The 20,423-nt window shown below is 44.1% G+C and overlaps 1 protein-coding gene across 1 annotated transcript in view; it reads right to left on the reverse strand.

The window, feature by feature from the left end:
- Nucleotides 1-4,042: 4,042 nt before the first annotated feature.
- The window catches only part of ptprt (protein tyrosine phosphatase receptor type T), a 199,781-nt gene continuing 183,400 nt past the window's right edge, over nucleotides 4,043-20,423 (reverse strand). Inside the window, exons 21-32 of the mRNA XM_088937357.1 lie at nucleotides 19,915-19,951; nucleotides 19,339-19,436; nucleotides 18,889-19,005; nucleotides 17,057-17,211; nucleotides 16,320-16,455; nucleotides 14,385-14,534; nucleotides 13,802-13,975; nucleotides 13,024-13,155; nucleotides 12,123-12,248; nucleotides 9,501-9,664; nucleotides 7,018-7,153; nucleotides 4,043-6,118 (exon numbers count right to left, since the gene is read on the reverse strand). Coding sequence (XP_088793483.1) covers nucleotides 6,065-6,118; nucleotides 7,018-7,153; nucleotides 9,501-9,664; nucleotides 12,123-12,248; nucleotides 13,024-13,155; nucleotides 13,802-13,975; nucleotides 14,385-14,534; nucleotides 16,320-16,455; nucleotides 17,057-17,211; nucleotides 18,889-19,005; nucleotides 19,339-19,436; nucleotides 19,915-19,951 — 1,479 coding nt within the window. The 3' untranslated portion in view covers nucleotides 4,043-6,064. The remainder of the gene's footprint in view (nucleotides 6,119-7,017; nucleotides 7,154-9,500; nucleotides 9,665-12,122; nucleotides 12,249-13,023; nucleotides 13,156-13,801; nucleotides 13,976-14,384; nucleotides 14,535-16,319; nucleotides 16,456-17,056; nucleotides 17,212-18,888; nucleotides 19,006-19,338; nucleotides 19,437-19,914; nucleotides 19,952-20,423) is intronic.

Raw genomic sequence — 20,423 nt, forward strand, 5'->3', positions numbered from 1 at the left:
ACCAGACAAACAATAGACTTTTATTTTTATAAAACATCATCATTAAACTTTGAAGATTTCCCTGTTGATTATATTATCGAGGTAATTCCCCTCATTGAGGTATGCGTCTCTAAAACACTGCTCTTGTTTTCAATTAAAGGGCAGGGTTTTTGTGCACAATCTATCTGATCAAGTAAAATCTTTAGCAGGTGCAAGCTGTCAATTTGAGTGTTTGTTTACATGAGAAACAAACAATGTTTTTTTGTTTTCTCTCACTTCATGACAGCTTCTTTAGAATAAAAATTGCTGCCTTTATAATTGCTCTGTAATTACTTTTTCATGAATTGATCCTGGCTTGGAATGACTCTCGGAGGCCAAAGGGCCCGAGCAGCACTGAGGACCAAGAGACCCCATTGAGTCCCGGGACTTTCTGGGTTTCATTCTGCCTGAGCTGGGGGAATTTGGTTGTCTGAATTTCCAGTTCTTCTGTCAGTGAGGAGTTTAGGTTCCTTGTAAAAACATTGATCTCCACTACTAGGAGTGAGCATCAGTGGGGGTGTCTGTAGGTGGGAGAGGAGAGTCTCCTAAGGAAGCAATGAAGTAAAGCTGGAATGTGGACCACTGTGCTCCTGGAGATGTGGAATCAGATATTTCATCTGTATGGGATTTTTACAGTCTGCAGGCTTTCCTATCTTTTGCAGGTTACTTAAACACTGCACGTCTGCCCATGCATATTCCTGCAAATAAATCTTCGAGGTTTATGTGTTCAGCTCCTGGTGTTGAGCAGTAGGAAACCCTTTAGCAGATAAATCTATGGGATGTCTTATTGGACGGCGGACATACAGTACTTGACTCCTGCATTGCCAGGCATGTTGAGTATTAAGCACTGTTAGAAAGTGGGTCTGTCTCCTGCACAAAGACAGTCACTGTCCAAAGATTGTCAGTCTGTTTCCCATACCAAGTGGAGTTTTGGGCTTTACTGCAGCTCTAACCCAAAATCTCTTCAAAAAATGGTTCTGTACACACCACACCATAGGCCTGTTTTGTCAGGCTGACAGAGCTGAGACTGAGATTGATTGGTTTGACAGTTTTTTTTACCTTGCCTTGCTCCAAGGCTAACTGTAGACTCTCTGGGATAAAGCTGAGTATTGGCAGCTCACTGAAACCTTTGCTTAAAAAATTACACTGTGTGCATGCTCTGTGGAGTCAGGCATCCAGCGCCATGCATTCAAATGAGCAGGAGGGAGAAATGTTACCGGGAGCTGTCAAAGCTGACAGAGGAATAAAAAGATGAGAGTTTTTTTCTCATTTTTCTCCATCCATCAACCATCAAAAACTGCTGTTTCAAGCTGATGGCAAAAATCACACACTCACAGAAAAGACCCTCAAATGGAAGAAACAGTACCTGATTTTCTGCATGTTTATAACCTGCATGATGAATGGGGAAAAAAACAGGCTGAAAAGATGAATTGGTGTAGGTTTCTTCATGCTAATTGCAATTTATTTTAATGAGGTCTGTCACAAACAATACCTACTGTAGGATTCTGGCTAGAGCTCTTAAAACACTCATTCAGTTAGAGGGAGCTAAACACCACCTTGCTCCTGTTCAGCTCTGAATCGTCAAAGAATGATGGTCAGTGTATCTCTGCATTTAGGTACAGTAAAGAGCTCTCAGTAAAGTTTCTCCCCCAGTCATTTGTAGAAACAATTATACAGAATGAAGAGCTCAGAATGTTTATTTTAAACTATAGAAGGCTTTTGTTTGTGTAGATGCTAATAGGTCTAGTGAATGGCTGCTCTTGTACTTTATTTCCTGTGCCTTGTGTAAGGGATTAATAAAAGGTGCAGAAGCATTTTTGACAGTTTTCCATCACTGACTCTTCAAGCAGACCTAATACTCCTATTTATAGAGTATTTACTCCTAGATTTATAGAGTACTTTGTAATCAGAAAGGTCAGTATCGTGGTGTGTCAAGGGTTTAATGTTGGACTTGGGCACCTTCTGTTTGGGATTTTGTAGGTTCTCTCAGTTCTTGTGGGTTTTCTCAGTGTGCTTTCTTCTCTCGTTTCAAAAACATGCTGGCTGGATTAACTGGTGTCTCTAAATTGTCTTGTTGTGATGATAAGTGCATTGGGATAGACTGGCATCCTGTCCATTGTTCATTCCCACCTTGTTCTCAGTGTTTTTGGGCTAGGTTCCAGATTGCCGAGACCATTCCCAGGAATAGGCAGCTTTTTGGTCATGAATAGGTTGATGGACAAACGGGAAGTATTTGTCTGGCACTGTGTGTGGCGCTGTTTGTGCTCAGAGTGGGTGGGTGCCCAGGAGCAGATCCCAGTAGGGACAGATAGAGCTGCAGGCATCACAGAGATGTTGCACACTATTAATAAACGTGTAACCATGCAAGAAACAAAGATTAGAAATGTTGCAGATAAGAGAACACCATTCAGCCCGTCATTGCTTGTTTGGTAGTTTAGTAGTTAAGTGAGTATATATTATAGTAATATATTGAATAATGTATAGAAGGTTAGCGGATCGGGGGAGTTCATCTGCCCTCCTCATCCCCCCGTGTGCAGTAACAGGCTTTGTGACCATGAGATAAAATGGGTGGGAATTACAAAAAATAATTGGCAAGTCTAAATTTAGAAAAAGAGCATAAAATTAGTATATTAGGAAATGTCATTAAAAAAATAAGCACTAAAGAGAAGGCATCACATAGCAGCACAGTGCTATAATTATTACTCAGCCAAGAGGCAATTAAAATGGTGTACCTTTTTATTCTGTAACGGTAATGGCACATCATATAATTTAAAGAATACTGTAATTTTCTTTAATGGCAGCACAGCCTCCCAGTTAGTCCTGGCAGATCTCCACCTGTACGCACACTGTCTTGTTAGCAGTGGAAGGGTCGGTTCATTGGGGTTTTGCTCTCAGGTTCATTAAACAAACAAAGGCATCGTTAGCAGAGCAGGCAGAGACTCCGCTGCAGGGCTGGACTACATTATCCGCTCTTCATCTCGGTGCTGAAAAAGCTCAGTCACAGTGTGCAGACATAGCTTGTATTCTTGACACTTGTGACACATGGCAAAGAGATGGAAGTGAGTGCTCTGGGAATTGGAAAGAACTGGTGCTAGTTACCTGTCTTTCTGTGGTATAGTAATTATGAACATCCCAGACGTGAAACAGATCGTTTGTCACGCAGAGCCTGAGCTGGGCACACTCTTACCCAGCTATTTGCTCACCTGGCCCAATTTCTAACCCCAGCAGCATTAGCAGCCCAGACTGAAAAGCTGATGGTTTAATTGTAGTGAAACCTACACAGATTCCCAAGAAAACCACGTGTCTGCGGCTGTCCGAACGTGGGGTGGGCTTGTGTGCATGTGAGTGGGTATAGCCTTCGCAGATATAGGCGCAGTGTCCTCCCCCCTTTTGCTAATAGTATGGAAACAGCTTCGACCTGTCTAATGAAATACTCATCATCTACATGTAGACAGATCTGATGCTCTGAGATTAATGTTATCACTTCATTTTGCCTGCATCACCTGCATGAATGTCAATGAATCCGTCCTCTCACTTCAATAAATCTATCGACACATTGTTAGACTCAGGAAGAAAATTAAGTGATTAAAACAAATTGCTTCCCATCTTGTCTGACAACCAACTGAAATCTGCTTTGTGATACAGATTCACGCTGGTTCTCTTCTCTCACACTTTCTGCGGGCCTGTGTTAGAAGCAGCCGGACCGGGAATTAACAGATTCGCATGTGCCAGGCAGCACTGTTACACCAGCATATTTACTGGGGCAGGAGGTGTTCTAAGTGTTGCCTAAAACCAAGAAAACAAATCCATGCTTTGTAACTTTTGTGAGGCTAATGCTCAATGATGATTTACTTTGTAGAAGAGTGTAAAACTTCTGCCTTGGTGGACACAACTTTTTGCAAATTAAGAACTTAATCTTTCAAAAATGGCAATTTCTATAATTCTTTTACAGGAACATAACCCAAACTCCCTATGACTGGAGTTCAATAATGAAAACAAAGGGTCCAGATACTATACACAGTGGTGGTTTTGCAGTGTTTTATTTACAAAAGCTGGAAAGATTCATTGTTCAACATTTTGGTCCTGTTATTGGAGTTACCACAGTTCAGACAATAAAACAGCCAATGTCAATCACCAGGTCTAAGTATCACGTTGCTAGTAAGACAATTTCAAAAAAAGTAAAAATACCTTACATTAATTAAACACATAGGAGAAAATGCATGATAAAGGCTGAAGTATGTAAAACCCCCAAAGAAAATTATAATAGAAAGAAGAAATTGCACTCACATTAACAGTTTCAACACTATTTTTTGTTTAATGGAATAGAACCTCACAGTGTTTTTTTTTCCCCCAATTGTAGTCGCTCATGACCTACTGTAACCCTGCTTTTAACCTGCATAAAATACACAACTGATGACAATTTGCCAAAGCGGCGCATCGTCAGATGCAGGTCAAATATTAGTATATGTTAAGGATTGTTACAAGCCAAATCCCATTCAGAGTGTCTGAAAACCTTTAAGCACTTGCATGAAACTATTCTCATCCTTGTGTTAGTTCAACAAGAATGGGTGATCTTAATGGCTAACACAAAACTGAAAGTTCCTGCCCAATTGATTTTTATTTTAACCCCGTCTCTCTCTGCTACACCAGGCGGTTAATTTCAGTGTTGTGTTTCATGAAGTGGCCCAGAATTGCTCTCGTCTTTGCTCAGTGGCGTTTCAGGAGCTGGCTCTGTAGATGTCCTGTTTCTGGTGAACAACAGGCAAGGAGTAAAATGCAGGCCCTCATCAGGCAGACAGGTCATTCTTTGAGGAGAGACATCCTCAGGCCTGTGGATGCTTTTCCTTTCTCTCATATGTGAAACCACTGCAGTTTCTTCAAACAGGAAAATCTACTGAACTCAATCATGATGTAGCACAGTCTGCAGACTGTTGAATACGCTTTTGAATAGAAATACAGCAGACCTTTATTTTAGTTCGGCATCTGACCCATCGTCATCGCACTTCTTTTCCTAAACGGCGGGTGTGCTTTTCCTAAAAGAAGCTGGTTCATTTTGTTTTGTACGTATAAGTTGAGCTTTTGAATAAGTAAACAAAGAAAAAAACCAGTATGGCACAATTTATTAAATAAAGCAAAAAAGAGGATTTGTAGACTTGCTCACACAATGAGGTAAAGGAGGCGTTTTGACAAATTAAAGTGCGTATGCAGCAACAAGCAGGAGTTGGGAAAGGAGACTGAAATAGGGGAGAGGGTGCTGCGCTCAGCTCAGAACCTACAATGTCCAAGCTGAGTCAGTGATCGAGACGAGTCGTCTGCACCCTCCCCACTGATGCCAAGCAGGTTTCAAAGTCAGGAACTGGACTACCACAGGCTTTCTAGAAGTTGTTGATTGTCTGCACGGTACAGGAGGAACAACACAACGAGAGCTATGAATAACTAAACAGACACACAGGTTCAGCCTCCCAAGAAATGGTCACGAACAGAACAGCACGTGTATGTATGGATTCTGACTGATGTTGCAGGAACCATAGAACCCAGAATATAGAAAGTACAGATAAAAATATGTATACTGTATCATCATTTTACTTTGTTTCTTTTAATTAAAGGTTAAATTTCAGGTTTGTTAAAGTGAGCTGCAGAGACCAGAAAAGGAAAAGTCGATCGCTTGTGCTCAAGTCTCCAGTCTTTCTAGCACGGCGATTACACTGATGGGATAACATTCAAAGCATATACCTAAAAAGGAAATTACTGTACAAGATCACCTCTTGGCCCAGGGATAAACACATTGATGCTGGACACTGAATGTAATCAAGGGAAAAGTATAGTGTATTAACAATTGTGTATTTGTCCTTTTGCAGTTGTAAGAGGGCTTCAGCCTTCCAGTAGAGCAGCTGACTGCAGCACTCAGGTTTGTCAGCCTTGAGTGTTTCTTCAGCTGCGTAACTCTGTTCTTGGCAGCTCGTGTGCTGTCCCCTGTCCTTCCGCAGTCCGACTGCGAAGCCCAGTTCTTCATTCTGCAAACACAGCTGCCCAAAAGGGTGAACTCCTAGAAAGAACTCAGGGTCTCCAGAGCAACTTCGTAGCAGAACTTGTACTGCTCCTGTAATATAAAAAAACCAAGCAAGACAAACTTCATGGCATGTACATTCATTTTCAAAACTAGCAGCAAATCACATTTTAAAAGTGGGTTATTAATATAGCCGATAGACTCATTTGAAAGCATTTTGTGTGCTGATATCCCATATTTGGTGGGTGGCAGCACTAGAGTAATGTCTGGGTTAGATCCTGCACTAGCTGTAGATTTGCTGACGGGTGAGGAGATAATTGCATGATCTCTGCTCATTAGAACATCCTCTACTTACACACACAACTAACAGGCACAAGCCTTATGAGCTGGATGGTGGAGAAAATGAGCACATCGCAGGACATATCATTCAGATTGAATTATTATAGTGTAGCAAGAAACAAAATGCAAGATTAATGATGCAGAAACTGAAGTTAATTTTAGTGGTTTCTTGTGGAACAGAGCAATATAAGGTTCACTGACAAGTAAATAAATATAATGCTTGAATCATGTTTATTGTTTGGGGGATTAAAAATACTGCATAACTGTAAAGCCAATTGCTCATGTGGATTATTGCTGTTTATTTATTTTAAATACAGTTGCGTGTAACTTTCTCCATACCGTGTGAGCAACACGATCACTGGAGCGGCTAAGCTTTTGAACAGATGAGATATGGTTTTAATTTGATTGAATTAAAAACTGATAAGACTTGATTTACATTCATTAAAGCTGCTACATAGACCCATTGAGATGTTGCTCTTCCTCCCTTGGGCCTAAACTACATCACCATTAATATCCGCATGTTCACCTCGCCTCTAAAGCATTATGTCATGTGGGGCTGGATGTACTGTAGGTGATTGCGATTTACCCTGCAGGCATGAAGCTACGAGGGCAGCCAATCAGACGGGGCGTGTGCATGTGGGAGTGGCACTTACCATGGTCTCCACCATGTTGGCCTTGTTGTTCCGCAGGGTCTTGACCGTGTGGAACACGTCCACGATGTTCTGCTGCTGGATCATCTCGCTGATACTGCAGATGGCACAGAAAGTCCCACTGCGGCCGCCACCCGTCCTGCACACAGAGGGAGGAACCAGGCGCACGTTACCTTACAGCAGACAGTGTTGCTCTTCAGCGTTGAGAAAGTTGGTCAGCTTTTTAAGCTACTACACATTTTGACTCTTAAAAATGAACAACACTGCCACAACGCATTAAGACTCTTGTGAAGTAAGTATAATTTCACCTGATAACTGCTTTTTGTACACAGACGACAGAGTACACCCAAAGGCCACAAGAACAGGCCTCTTTCCCAGGGTGCATAAATAAAACCATTAATGATGTTGACCTTTTAGGATTTAAACTATTTAATAAAGAGAGAATTAACAGTATAAATTCTTTGAGACACTGGCAGACTGAGAACACAATCAACAAGTGTCAGATCTGATTAAAACGCTTAAAAAAACACCAAAAAGGAGTAATCCTGCTTCAAGCATCAAACTTTTTGGTCAGACAGAACAGATTAGAAAGCATGCACTAAGCTTCAATGGAGTATGCATTTTAGTTTTGGGGAAATTAAAATATGTTTAGTTAATCTACACTTGCACAGGACTGCTCTCTTATGCACAGTTCAACACTTTCCTGCTCAGCACTTGTCCTTAGATATTTCATCAAGTTTGATGGTACGTTTTACGTTTAATTAAGCAATTAAGGACCTTTTGAAATAAGATCCAAAAGTAAAACAGGTCCCCAGAGTGAAATTGAGAATCAATCTCATCCCACATGGCTGTGCAGACTGCAGACAATAAAGCTTTAATGATCTTAGGCACATAACAGCAGAGCCTAATCGAGTGCTAATTGAAAAAACAAGAAAAATTCTACTCCAGGATATAATGCACATGGTGCCCAAAAAAACACGTTTGCTTTCAAATCACTTCTGATGCTGCTCTTCATAAACCCTTCAACTCTAATTGTAAATTATTCTCTGCTGCACCCTAAAAAAATCATTATTCTCCACTACTACTGCCACGCCCCCTGCTCTTTCTGCCACAGCCCTCCCTAAGTTCACTCACCCCTACTGTTTCTGGCACACTCCACTATTCCTCCAGTTGGTTTTGCATTTACTCTCCTGTTCCTAGATCATCATCACTCATAAACTGTCTCAGACACGAACTAACTTAAAATGCAGTACAAAAGCCCCTAGAACAGTGACTTCTAAGCCAAGTGGAGTAGAGAAATCATTTTAACTCCTAATTGCATTCATATTCTGCAGTAAAAAAAAAGCTTCATCTTCTCGTTAGAGGTAAAAAAATGTTCTGCTTTCTTATTGATTTTATTTAATCTTTTTTTCCTCCCTTGATTCATAGTGTCTCTTGACTAAACTGGTTACTTAGGAATGCCTTCATCAGTAGACTGACCAAGATAGTCTTTCTCCTGGACCTGGAGTTCTGCAGATACGTAATATGTAAATAAAATCTATCGGCTTTGCACTTTGGAAACCACTGCAATATTAAAATGCATGCTTTCTAGAGAACTCTGCTGTTGTAAATCTTCAATGGTAGGGAGCAGAGTATCAGGGCCAGGAGCTGAGGTAACCAATCTGAGAATTTATATCTTAAGCACTGTTGGTGTTGTACAATATTTCCCTAGGATGCTCATTTATGTGTATTACAGAACAGTCTGTATTTTTGTGTTAGTTGGCACACTAGAGAGAGAGAGAGAGAGAGAGAGAGAGAGAGAGAGAGAGAGAGAGAGAGAGAACGCTGCTACGCTTCGTGTTTTTCAAAATGCAGAGTTCTGCTTTTTTGCACAAAACAATGCATGAAAACAAAAGACAGACCAGCAGAGTCTGAGGTAAACGGGAAAGCGATTGGATTGGCGTAACCTGTGACAGCCAGTGCACAGGGAGTTTTGTTTTGCATTTTGTGCATATAATTGCACTAAGCACTAATCAGCCATGTATTATTACTGGGGCTGTTTCTTGAAATCAGATTACACTGCGCATTTTGCAGCAATGGTCTTTCTCATTTTAAGCTTCATTTATTTTAGATGAATGCGTTCTGTGCAGTTCAAGAAAGGAAAAGGCATTGCGTTGCAGAGCTGGCGAATTGTAACATCAGTCTTCATTTTCTGAGCATTAATGAGAAGTAATGACAGAACGCTTTATCAGTGATAATCCCACAGCAGGTGAGAACAGATATTTTTTTAAAATGCAACTCAAGGAAAAATAAGAGTTTGCTTGCACTTAAACTAGCCCTTCAAGGACAATATTATGAGAACTGACTAAGTAACTATGCTTGGCTGCACTTCGTTGAATCTCTGCTCCGCCATGGTGCTGGGGACTTGTTGCCCAGCCTCTCTGTCTCTCTCTCTCCTCGCCAGCAGGGGCGCTGAGTTGCACCGGGAAGAAGGCGAAGGAGCTCACAGGCAGTGCACCACGGTCCGCCCGTCCCCTCCGTCGTACTGCTCCTGCCACTTGGCGAGGCGCCGGACCAGCTGCAGGATGGAGCGCTTGGACAGCGGCGTGTCGCGGTAAGCAGGCCAGCCGATGAACTGGAAGTGCTGCACCAAGCGGTAGCCGTCCTGGGGCTGCGGACACCAACACAGACACGCACGGCTTTCGTCAACGAAGGGAAACAGGCTCCAGTGTGCCGAGTGCCGTCTCGTCACCACAATGCCCCGCGGAACACTCTTACGCCTCCGAGATCAAATACTTGCCAAATATGAACAACAACAGTTTTTTTTTTCCCCCCATCGAGAAGCATGGGAAAGTATCTGTTCACTTTGCTCTATATGAAATGCACAGCAGCCCTTTACAACACCCCCAGTGTGCTAGCGCCTCTCATCACCCATCTCAGTAAACACACGAGCTCAACAATGCTGCGTGTGCTTGCTCTGTATCAAATGGAGTGAAGTCCCCATGTTGCAGTGCCTGTTCCAGAATGCCAGCCCCACTCATCACGGCTTGCGTTAAGTGCTTTAATTAGACGGTAGTGTGGCGGATGCACATGCTGGACGAGAAAGGGTGAAGTGCAAGGCCTGACCCCTGCAACAGCATGAAGCACAGCCCCACTAACCTGACTGCATGGCCTTCACACCCCTCCATAAGCAGGCAGGAAAGCGACTGTTATGACACTTCCCTGGAATAACCTTTAAAAGCAATTTAGTCCTCAAGGCTAAAGGACGACACAATGACAGCCCTCAGAATCAATACAGAACTTTTTTTTTTCCCCATTTTAAAAGGCAATCATTTGAAAGTAGTCTGAAATGAGTTCTGTATCTTCTTTTTAAACTTCATGTGTATATTTTAAATTAATGACTATTTTTACTGTCCTTTTTTTCCCCCCTCCAGCAATGGTAAGCAGAAGGCTCATTGTGATGCCCTCTGAGCTGGTGTTCACTAGGAAATAAAAATAAGAAGAGGAACACAAGGTTACAAATGAGGAGGCAAGTGGACTGGCCTTGCTTATTTTGTTACTAGTAGATAATTGATCGAAATATTACATCTAGACATTTTTCTTAACCCACAGTCTCAAAGCTGGGCAGTTTGTTCCCTACTCCTGCAACCCTTTGTGCAAAGATGCATTTGGGGTTTTCAGGCCAGTTAATTTGGACTCTGGAGACGTGAGTGCAAAGACATGGAGCCATAAAGCTGTTCTCAAACCGCAATATCTCAACAGAGCAGTGGGTCACTTTCTTTTGACGTTCTGGGGTGTCATTTACATTCTGAAAGCCTTTGTCTGGTAGACAACTGTCTGATTGCATTTTTTTTTTTCAGCAGAACTAAGTGGTAGGCTTTGCAAATGCAGTAAAAACAAAACGAACAAAGCTCCATGTTTTACATTACAATGCTGTTGCCGAAACTGAAATGAAAATGAAAAAAAATCTCTTTCATATGTCTTGAATAAAAAAACCCATATGAGACAATCTAAACAAGCAACCTTTCAAGTTCATCTTCTGATGATGATTTTTTTTCCTAGAGCATTCTTAGTACAACAACAAAGGAAAGCTGTTGTTTTTTTTTTAAAGCCAGGCATGGTGCAGCGTGACACATTTAAGCATCACTTAAGAACCCAGCAGACATATACCCAGCTCGGCTTTCTAGCAGAGAGCTTAGATCTTATCGGGGTTTTCCTTAAATAAGCAGGACTAGGACTAGAGACAGAGATATATGGGTTAAACGCCAGAGGCAGCAGAAGATGGCTGGTGTTTTACATGGGCCTGTTTCACGCGCTCATCACTACACTGATGGACCGATTTCATGGTACAGTGGTGAGACCACAGCATTTAACTCCCCTCCAGAGCACCTCCCCAGCGCGATGGGGGGGAATCTGGCTTGTCAACACCAGTTAGGGAGAGAGGCTGGAGACAGCTGTGTAGGCAAGATACTTTCTGAGGTCCTCCACACTTTTAAAAGGTTTAGCTAAAGGCCCTGAGCACAAACACTCATCACTTTGTTTTTTTTTTTCCACTTGCTCTGTCCATTTCACTCAGCATTTCCCAGCTGGGAATGCCTGCACCTCTTACTGTTTAATGACCCTACCTTGCTCCTGGTTTTCACCAGACCTGAATTCTGCTGTAGAAAACAGCTCCGTTCCAGGTCAGCATACAGCTGTAAAATCTGTGCTATAGACATTCATCATTTTCACACCCTCCTCTCTGTTCCAGCCAGACACAGAGCTGGCTTCTGCACAGAGAAAGGGGTCAGAACCAGTTACTGCTCTTCTAATAATCTAACCAACACAGATCATTTCTTTTAAATAGCAAACTGCTTTATGAACGTGCTCAGAAGATTCCTCTGTCCTACATTTTTTAAATGAGGAAGGGTTTAATATACTGTGTAATATACAGAGCAACTTAAAGCAGTTCCGCATGCTTACTGGAGGGAGAGGTCTCCCAGGCCCCGTTTACAACAAGAGTGTTCTCGTGTGTGTGTGTGTGTGTGTGTGTGTGTGTGTGTGTGTGTGGGAGGTGTGATGCACAAGTTATTGACTGGATGTGTTGTGTGTCCCAGCTACTCGGAAAGCAGCAGTCTGCAGTTACTCACCCGGGCCATGTTGCAGATCCTGAAGATCCTGTTGATGACGTCGTCGTCAATGTCCGCAGAGATGAACTCGACCTGGACAGGGCCGTAGCAGCAGGAGCTCTTCTCTGGCCAGTACTGCATGCACAGCTGTAGAGAGCCAAACATGGCAGCGCCGTTGTCAGGGCAACCCGACCACACACACCTGCCTTCACACTGCTGCTCGACCTTGGTCCACAAACCCCGAGAGGCGCGTCACTGTGTCAGCACAGGATAGGCAGTGCTAACCAGCTGTGACTACTGAGCTAATTTTTTGTTGTTTTAATCCAATGGAATACAATTGCAATAATTTATTTTGGAAGCAGTTAAGTTTAATTCCACGGTTGGTACAAAATAAAATGGAGAAACGGCCGTAGAGCCTTCCTCGGCAAAGAAGGCTCCGCAGCTGGAGTGATGTTTCTCCTTTTGAGCCAACGCACAGCTCCCCATGCAAACAATTTAGTTTGGCAGCAAATAAACCTCCAGTATCGTAAGTCTGAAAAACAAAACAATTGTGATTCTAAATGAAAAATAACAAAATGGACTTAATTGAGAGCCGTTACTGAAAATCACGGAAAAGTACTCTTTAGGGTAAAATCCTGGATGTACTTTTTTTTTAAGCAAATCATGTTCAACAACCTCAAATGAAAAGAGCATTGTACTGATGTGAATTAGGCTTCTGTAATTTGGCAGCTATTTCAGGGCTTTCGTAGGCTTGTTTGATCTAAAACTGCAGACAAAAAGAGGAGCGATAATTCTAATCCGCCAGGGACATGGAATGAAGGAGATGTAAAAGTAGATGATCCCAAGGAAGACGTGGGCTGTGAGCCCCCCCCCAGCACAGGCTGAAGTGAAACCCACCCCCTGCCTGCTCTGTGGGTCATACCTGCGCAGCATCCATCTCGTTGAGCATCACGATGGAGGAGCAGTTGTAGTCGAACACCAGCCTCCAGAAATCGGCCACCGTGTTGGGCAGGGGGTGCTGCGTGACAATGAAGGCTGCGGGCTGTTTGTGACTCTGGGAACGAAGGAGAGAGCAGTTCACCGCGCTGCGAAATAAAACTACACGTGAAATCCACTCCTCTACAGACAACAGGACAGGCACCAAAACTGGTAGAGAAGTGCCCTTGTGTTTTATCAGATAGACAATTCAGATGTAGCCCAGTAGCTGCAGGATGTTCATGATTGACGTGATTTTTATACATTATGTATATTGCTTATGTGTGCGCGCGCACGTAATTTTCAAAACAAAAACAACTTCCCTGCAACGTCTCCACCCGTTCCACTGTCAGAGAAGAGTGCACGAATCCACCCCTCCCCAAGCTCCAGTCTGATCAGGCAGACGCTTTGACACTTTGACACAGGTGGGCCCTGTGCTGTATATTTTACTGCACCGGTTCACCAGGGGTCTCCAGAGCTGTGTTCTGGTTCTCATGTCAAAGAGCTGTAACAGCGAGACAAGCTTACGCTGCACAGCAACTGCAGACGCACGTCTGTACGAGACCCGCAGCAGAGCGGTCTCTGCGCCAGGCTGCTCAACCGCCCTGTCGAAACTGCTCCTGGCTCACGTCAAGGTCTGCGTGATGCAGGTGTTTCGCTACCGGTGGCCGGAAGACTCATGAGCCCCGCAGGGTCTGGCGCCCGCGGGTCAACGCGATCCTTACGTCCATGAGCGCGGCGTTGATGTAGTTGCTGGACTCCCCATCGACGGAGATGAGGAAGGGCAGGCAGCGGTCCAGCGGCAGGACGTCCAGGCTGCGGTTCTTGTCGTGGTTGCGGGGCAGCAGCCCCACGCTGCAGTCCTCGGGGCGCACGCGCGGGGTCACGATGTTCAGGGTCTGCGGGCAGCAGGGGGGGGAAGAGAGCGTCACGGGCGCGGCTCCCATCGCACAGAGCTGGGCCGGCCGGCCGGCCGTGCTATATCACTGAAAGGATTTACCCCCCCCCCCCCCAGGTCAGTTAGAACGATATTTGTCATCCATTCACACTCGCGGTCATTTTCCTGCCAGATCAAATGGAGGTTTTGGTGACTCAGAGGGGGCGATGGCCCTCTCCCTCTGCAGTTAGAATGCGAGAGGAATTACAGCAGACAGAGATCAATCAGCTTCCTGGTTTGATCCAGGGAATGCTGCAGTAATCTGTGAACTGCAGAGTGGACCCAGGGAGGCAGGACCAGCACAATAGCTCAGTCTCCGCCTCGCAGGTCCGCTGCTCATCAACGCCGAACCTCGGCAGAGCTCCTCCTACCTGGAACTCATCCTTGATTTGACTGGAGTTGGTCTGGGGGTCCAGTCTGCTGATGTTGTAGTATATGGCTCTGAACTCGCAGACGGGTATAGCAGTGTTTCCACACAGACAGGCCTCCAGAATGGCATCGTGGACAAATACATACTGTTCCTGCAAAAACCAAAGCACAGCCACTCTGTAGCCACATAATATGATTGGAGGGTTTCATCTAGCTGTTTACTTGTTGCGTTGTGGAAACAGGGCTGGGCAGCTGGTTCCAGATTTCCAACAGCACAGATACACTGTTGCATAAAATCAATTCTGCATATTCCTGAATTACACAATTATTGAACCCTTTTAACATCACCCAAAAGTGCATGGATGTAACACGTCTATGTCCTGCAATGCACACTCCACAAGAAACCATCTGCCCTGCCCTGTGAGGAACTTCAAATGTGGGGTTTACCCATTTCACCCCTTCTGTACAGCTTCACAAATTCTGAGAGACAGAATTCACAGAATGTGAAGATAAATAAAATTGTCAGGCAGGTTTTCATCACATCCTTTAGTGAAATACTACCATTTAGTTGCAATATATATATTATTACCTTAAACACAAAATGACCTGTGATAAGGCTTCCATCTCTGCATAGAAATAACTTGATGTTTTAGATGACAGCCCAGACTGTGGCTTAAACAGAGGCTAAAGGCAGAAAAAAGCTATCCCAAAGAGCGTTCTATAATGCAGGTAACTGGAGTGATATAATCTCAAAAGCTGGCCATCATGCTGAAATAGATTTTCACATATTTCGCCTAACAATGCCGTAGGCTTAAGGTTTTGAATGTTAATTGCAGCTCTTTGATCCACAGTGAATTAAACCCATCTAGCACTGACCTCCCCTATCCATTACCTTCACTGTGCTCTTCTGTATTTTAAAAGCCTTTTAAAGGATTAATTGCTTTTGGTTGTTTTGTAAAGGATTATTTTTGTAACTGTGCATCTGCCTGAGACACAGTGCCCTATAACACAACAGCCTCAATCCAGAGTACAGCGCTGCCTCTGTTTTGAGATCTCTTTTCCTGTGTAGTGCAGATGAGGGTCACACTCTGACGCACATGTGATTTTGAACGCAAAACCTTACCTCCTTTTCATGCAGACAAGAAACATATATACACATTATTTCCAAACCTTGAGGAATGGAACACTGTTACAAGCTCATTTACCAATGTCACCTCTTAACTCTTTTCACTACTTGAGTAGCCGTTCCATCTGCATGGCAGTGTGAGGTTGCAGCAACCATCACTAGAGCATCTTTGTCTTTCTGTCAGATTCACTGGTGCTGTGTCACTCCCAGGCACAGGAGGGTAGAACAGTTTCCCACGGGCACGAGAGCACCCCAAAGAAAACATGCTTATACTGTAAATGCCATTGTAATTTGACTACCCAGCTGTTAATTTGGGCTGAGCAGGCACGTGTGTGTCTTACTGACTGCTGTGAACTGTGACGCCGTGTGAATTTCATTACTGAGCTGCGGACAGAACGGAGGGCAGCCGAGAGGCGCTAACGAGGAGCTCTGTCTGACACACTGCCGGACCTGTGAGGCTCCAGAAAGGCAGGAGACTGTTATTGGCCCTCAAGAGCCCCACCGATTGTGGTAGTGAAATTCTGGTTTAAATATCCTGAAAGAGTGTTTATTTAGATTTCATTCCATTCATACCTCTAGTTCATGCAACAGAACCAGAAGTAATAACAGTATAATAAAGAATAACATAGTAGCAAAAAATATTTTTTTTTCTTTGCTGCTTTTTAAACTTAAAATGCACAACAGCTGCGCTCCTCTGATGCAGTCTGTCTTACCCTCGAGGAACCTCAGTGCAGGTTCTGAATGATCAGCAGCTCAGGTTTCCTTGCGCACGAGAGCTGTGTGTGGGACAGCCCACGCCCAGCTCACCCACCTCGGTCTGGACCATGTTGACCCTCTGCGACCTCAGCTCGCGGATGCAGTTGAAAATGTCCACCACCCCTTCGTTCTCGGCCATGTCTAGCATAATGTCAACTGCGATGAAGCAGCCTGTCCTGCCGGCTCCGGCGCTGGGAACAGAAGATCCAGGAGTTAGGAATGACCAAGAGGAATCCGCCAGTCATGAGTCAGTGGCTCACAGCAAGCTGCGTGCTTGCGGTCTGGCTCGGGGACTGTGCGTTGTTGCCCCTCGAAATGTCAGAAACGTCAGGGCACAGGACGAAGCTCAGAGGTGCGAGATGAGGAATGAAGAACAGCATCTCCACCCACATTCACCAAGTCCACGGTGTTCCAGTTACCTCTGCTTTAATACTTTAATACTTGTATAGACCCCTCTTAACAGAGGGAGAACATCAGTGAAATAATACTGTCCTATTAAAGGGTAAAGATCAGAAACCTACAGTATGTAATCAGTCTTTGACTTGAGGGTTTACGATCTCAGATATTTCGTCTGACTGGAAGAAAAGGAACAACTGTTTGCAGCAGCGCTAATTTGCTTTTGAAAACCCCTCCGCCTTACTCCTCCCATCCATCCAAAACAAAAAGTTTTGATTTTGATTAAAATCGACATCTAATGGCCTTTTCCTGCAATTCGTCTCCCATCTCCAGCACGGCTGGACCCTTCCGCAGGGCTCTCCAGCCTGGCCCCCCGGCCCCCTGCCCTCCCCCTACCTGCAGTGCGCCACGATGGGGCCGGCGCCAGGCGGGTTGAGGAACTTGACCTGCCGCACGAAGCCCAGCAGGCCGGTGGCGTAGCAGGGCACTCCGTGGTCCGGCCAGCTGGTGAAGTGGAACTGGCGGATCTCTCGGATTTCATGGTGCCCCTTCTGGAAAGGGAGGGGAAATGTGGTCGTGAAGAAGGGACAGTCGGCACGATCCAGCAGGATTCACCTGCTTATCGCCCAGGAAAAAAAGCGCTTGATTTAACCCTGACAGCTCATACAGCAAGGAAGGGTTTTGATTTCCTGTTCAATACTGAAATTGTTAGAAAATATAATCAATATCAGAAGTCAGTAATACACATCATAAAGGTTTCAACAGAGTGGAAAACATCCCTCCATTTTCAAACAGATGCAATGACAATTATCTGTTTTCTTTCTTGTACTGCCTGAAAGCGGCATACAGACTCTCTGCGTGTAAACTACCTTTTGAGCACGTCAAGAATAAGACTGTAAAGCAGCCACTTGGAGAAGTGCCACCATTAACTGAGAGCTTCTCCCAGTGCTATCAGCCACTTCACTCTCTCACAGTAACTCCTTAATTGCAATTTGGGGTTCTGAAATGTAATCCGTCCTGTCTCTGCTGATATGCCAAGGAACTGTAAAATAATTTCCTACAGATTTATGGTTTTGTGCGGATGACAGTACAGTAACTGAGAACTATATGATTGAGTAAAGTGCTTGTTCAGCTGGAGAAGTATTTCTGCTTATCTTATGGAACAAATTCGCTACAGATGAAATGCAACATCCCTCTAGCTGTAAATCCTTGTACCTGAGCACTCTTTAATATTACTTTTGGTTCCATGTTTTATTTTTCAATGTATGGATACGTCCACACAGCACACTCCAGAGATTACGCCTCCCCAATTCCTCAGTTTCAAATGCTATAGCCGAGTCGATCTGTTGTGCTGTATAATGGGTGTTTCAGACTTAATTAGACCTCATGCAGCTGCTGTGCAATGAGGTGAAGGGTCAGAAGAGCGGTTTCAGAATTGGAGAAAACACCTAATTTACAGGATATGTGGACTCTCGAGACAAAATGGAAATCGTTAATGTGTTAGGAGTGAGTCACCCGTGTTCATAATTAATAGATTGTAGGATGCACCCTAATTTAATGTCATATATAGAAATAAATACCTACAGTAAAACTCCAACATAGCCAAATGAAATTTCCAAATAAAATTTGAAAATAACACCTTCTGTGATATCTTTTTATTTTTCTTCCATATCCATATGTGACCACTCACTACAATTCTGACGTGGGCAGAGAGATGCACCAGCAACAAGGCTCTGGAAATGTGTGGACAGAAAGAGTAAAACACACATGCAGTTGAGCCTGCAGCTCCACAAAGGAGTTCAGGTTATTCCTTGCCTGCACTCTGGTTTTCCATCTCCAAGTTAGGCTTAAAAATCAGTACCTTATGGGTTAGAAAACGAGCTCAGTGGAGCGGAAGACACAATGTTCAAGTAACTATGACAAGAAAAATGACTGGTTTCTTTCACTGTCATCCAGAACGATACCTGTGCTTGTGACCTGTAAACCCATTAAGAGAACTTCTCAATTCAGATGTTTAAATGTTTTATGATCATTGCAAAACATCATGCACGGCACAGAAGGCATTATATATGAATCACTTTCTTTAAGGCTCCAAGAGTGCCTGCCGTTGTATCTTCATCTTGCACAGTAACCACTGAGTGGAAATGTTCCTTCTCCCTTGTCCCTGGACCTTCCAGCCCCACGACCTGGTCTGTACCCTGCCGCCTGCTCAACACACAGGATCTTACCTTCTGCACAGTGAAGGTTCGAATCACATACTCTGCCAGGGGCTCGGTCTCGATGAGAGCCACTTTAATATCTCCATAGACCTCTGTGTCATCTGGCCAGTATCTGACACACTTGACCTGTGCAGGAGAGATGAATGTATACTTCTAGAGGATATCTGACAAGTACAACTGGTTATTTACAAGACAAAATCTGATTTCTGTAACAAAGGTAGGCACACTTAGTGCTTTAATTTGTATATTAGATAGGGATGTTTATAAATAAACCTTCTAAATAGTGGGTCCATGCAGTTATCTGAACTGTAACACATGCACATCAATTCCATGGCTGGTTTCTGAGAACTCGGAGGAGTAAGTCCCACATTCCTTGGACAGCCTATCACACAGCCCCAGGCAGCTCTCGTCCACAGTGGGGGATGCCCCCATTGAGCTGCCCCCATAAAGCCAACCTACCCTGCCGACCTCCACCAGGTTAGTCACCATGACAATGCTGCTGGAGTTCTCCTGCCAAATCATCCTCCAGAAGTCTCTCACAGTTTCCTGCATGGGGCCTTAAAAGAGCAAAAGAGGAAACAGTGTGAAACAGAAATGTGTTCTCATACAGAGCCCTGCATACCTAAGCATCTAGGAACACTTTCCAACAATACAAAACAAGACGTGCAAGCACAAACCCAGGTGCAGATAGTTACATCTAGAAGGCACATCTAAAAAGTATTTAATCTACTTTTAAAACAGCCTGGTGTCCTGGTGTTTCTGATTACAACTCTCTCAGTGCTGTTCTGAGAGGCATCGTCAAGCTCCTCCAGGTTTGTGGCTCGGATGCATGAGAACCACGTTGGGATTGTGCGATATCTGCGAGATGACGCGGAGCCCAGCGCTGCTCCACTGACTCATAAATGACCCCCCGCTGGACAGAGCCTACAGCTCTCTAAGTGAAACCTGGTCTGGTAATGGGGCTTCCCTGCGGCCGCAATTTCATGCCTCCGATTGCTTTCTTTTCCCTGCCCCTCCCTCCCCTTTTCCATTTACCTTGTGTAGCGATGTAATGTCTTGGTCTGTGATAACCCTAAAAGGAAAAGCAACAAGAAAACAGAAACACTGACGTGAAACTACTTCCTGATCATTAGTCTTTGTCCTAAAAAGCAGATGTTGTCTTTGACCTTCCTACATAAAAGTGATTTACACTAAACCTGTTTATTTCTTTTCTGCCTTTGAAAAACCAGGGGGCTATTTAATGTATTGTTTTAGGAAAGTCATGAACAGACAACAGCACCTCACACAAAGAGAGAAACTTTTTAAAGAGGAAAATGGACAATGGATCAAACTGCTTAGGCAAACTGTCTCAAGTCTTTCTCTTGTATCCCGACACTGAAACAGCATTCCTGTCGCCTATAGAGGAGCTGCTGTGTTTCGAGTGTCTTTGATCTGTCAAGGCACTGCAGTCCTGCTCTCACACTAGTGTGCGATACTCTCCTCTTGAGTCACAGTGCTGTAGCTTTAGTGAAAAGCCCGTGGAAAGATCAGGCATCCCGAGAAGG

This window comes from Atractosteus spatula, chromosome 19 (genome assembly GCF_055471065.1).
Source record: "Atractosteus spatula isolate fAtrSpa1 chromosome 19, fAtrSpa1.hap1, whole genome shotgun sequence".
NCBI classification, from domain to species: domain Eukaryota; kingdom Metazoa; phylum Chordata; class Actinopteri; order Semionotiformes; family Lepisosteidae; genus Atractosteus; species Atractosteus spatula.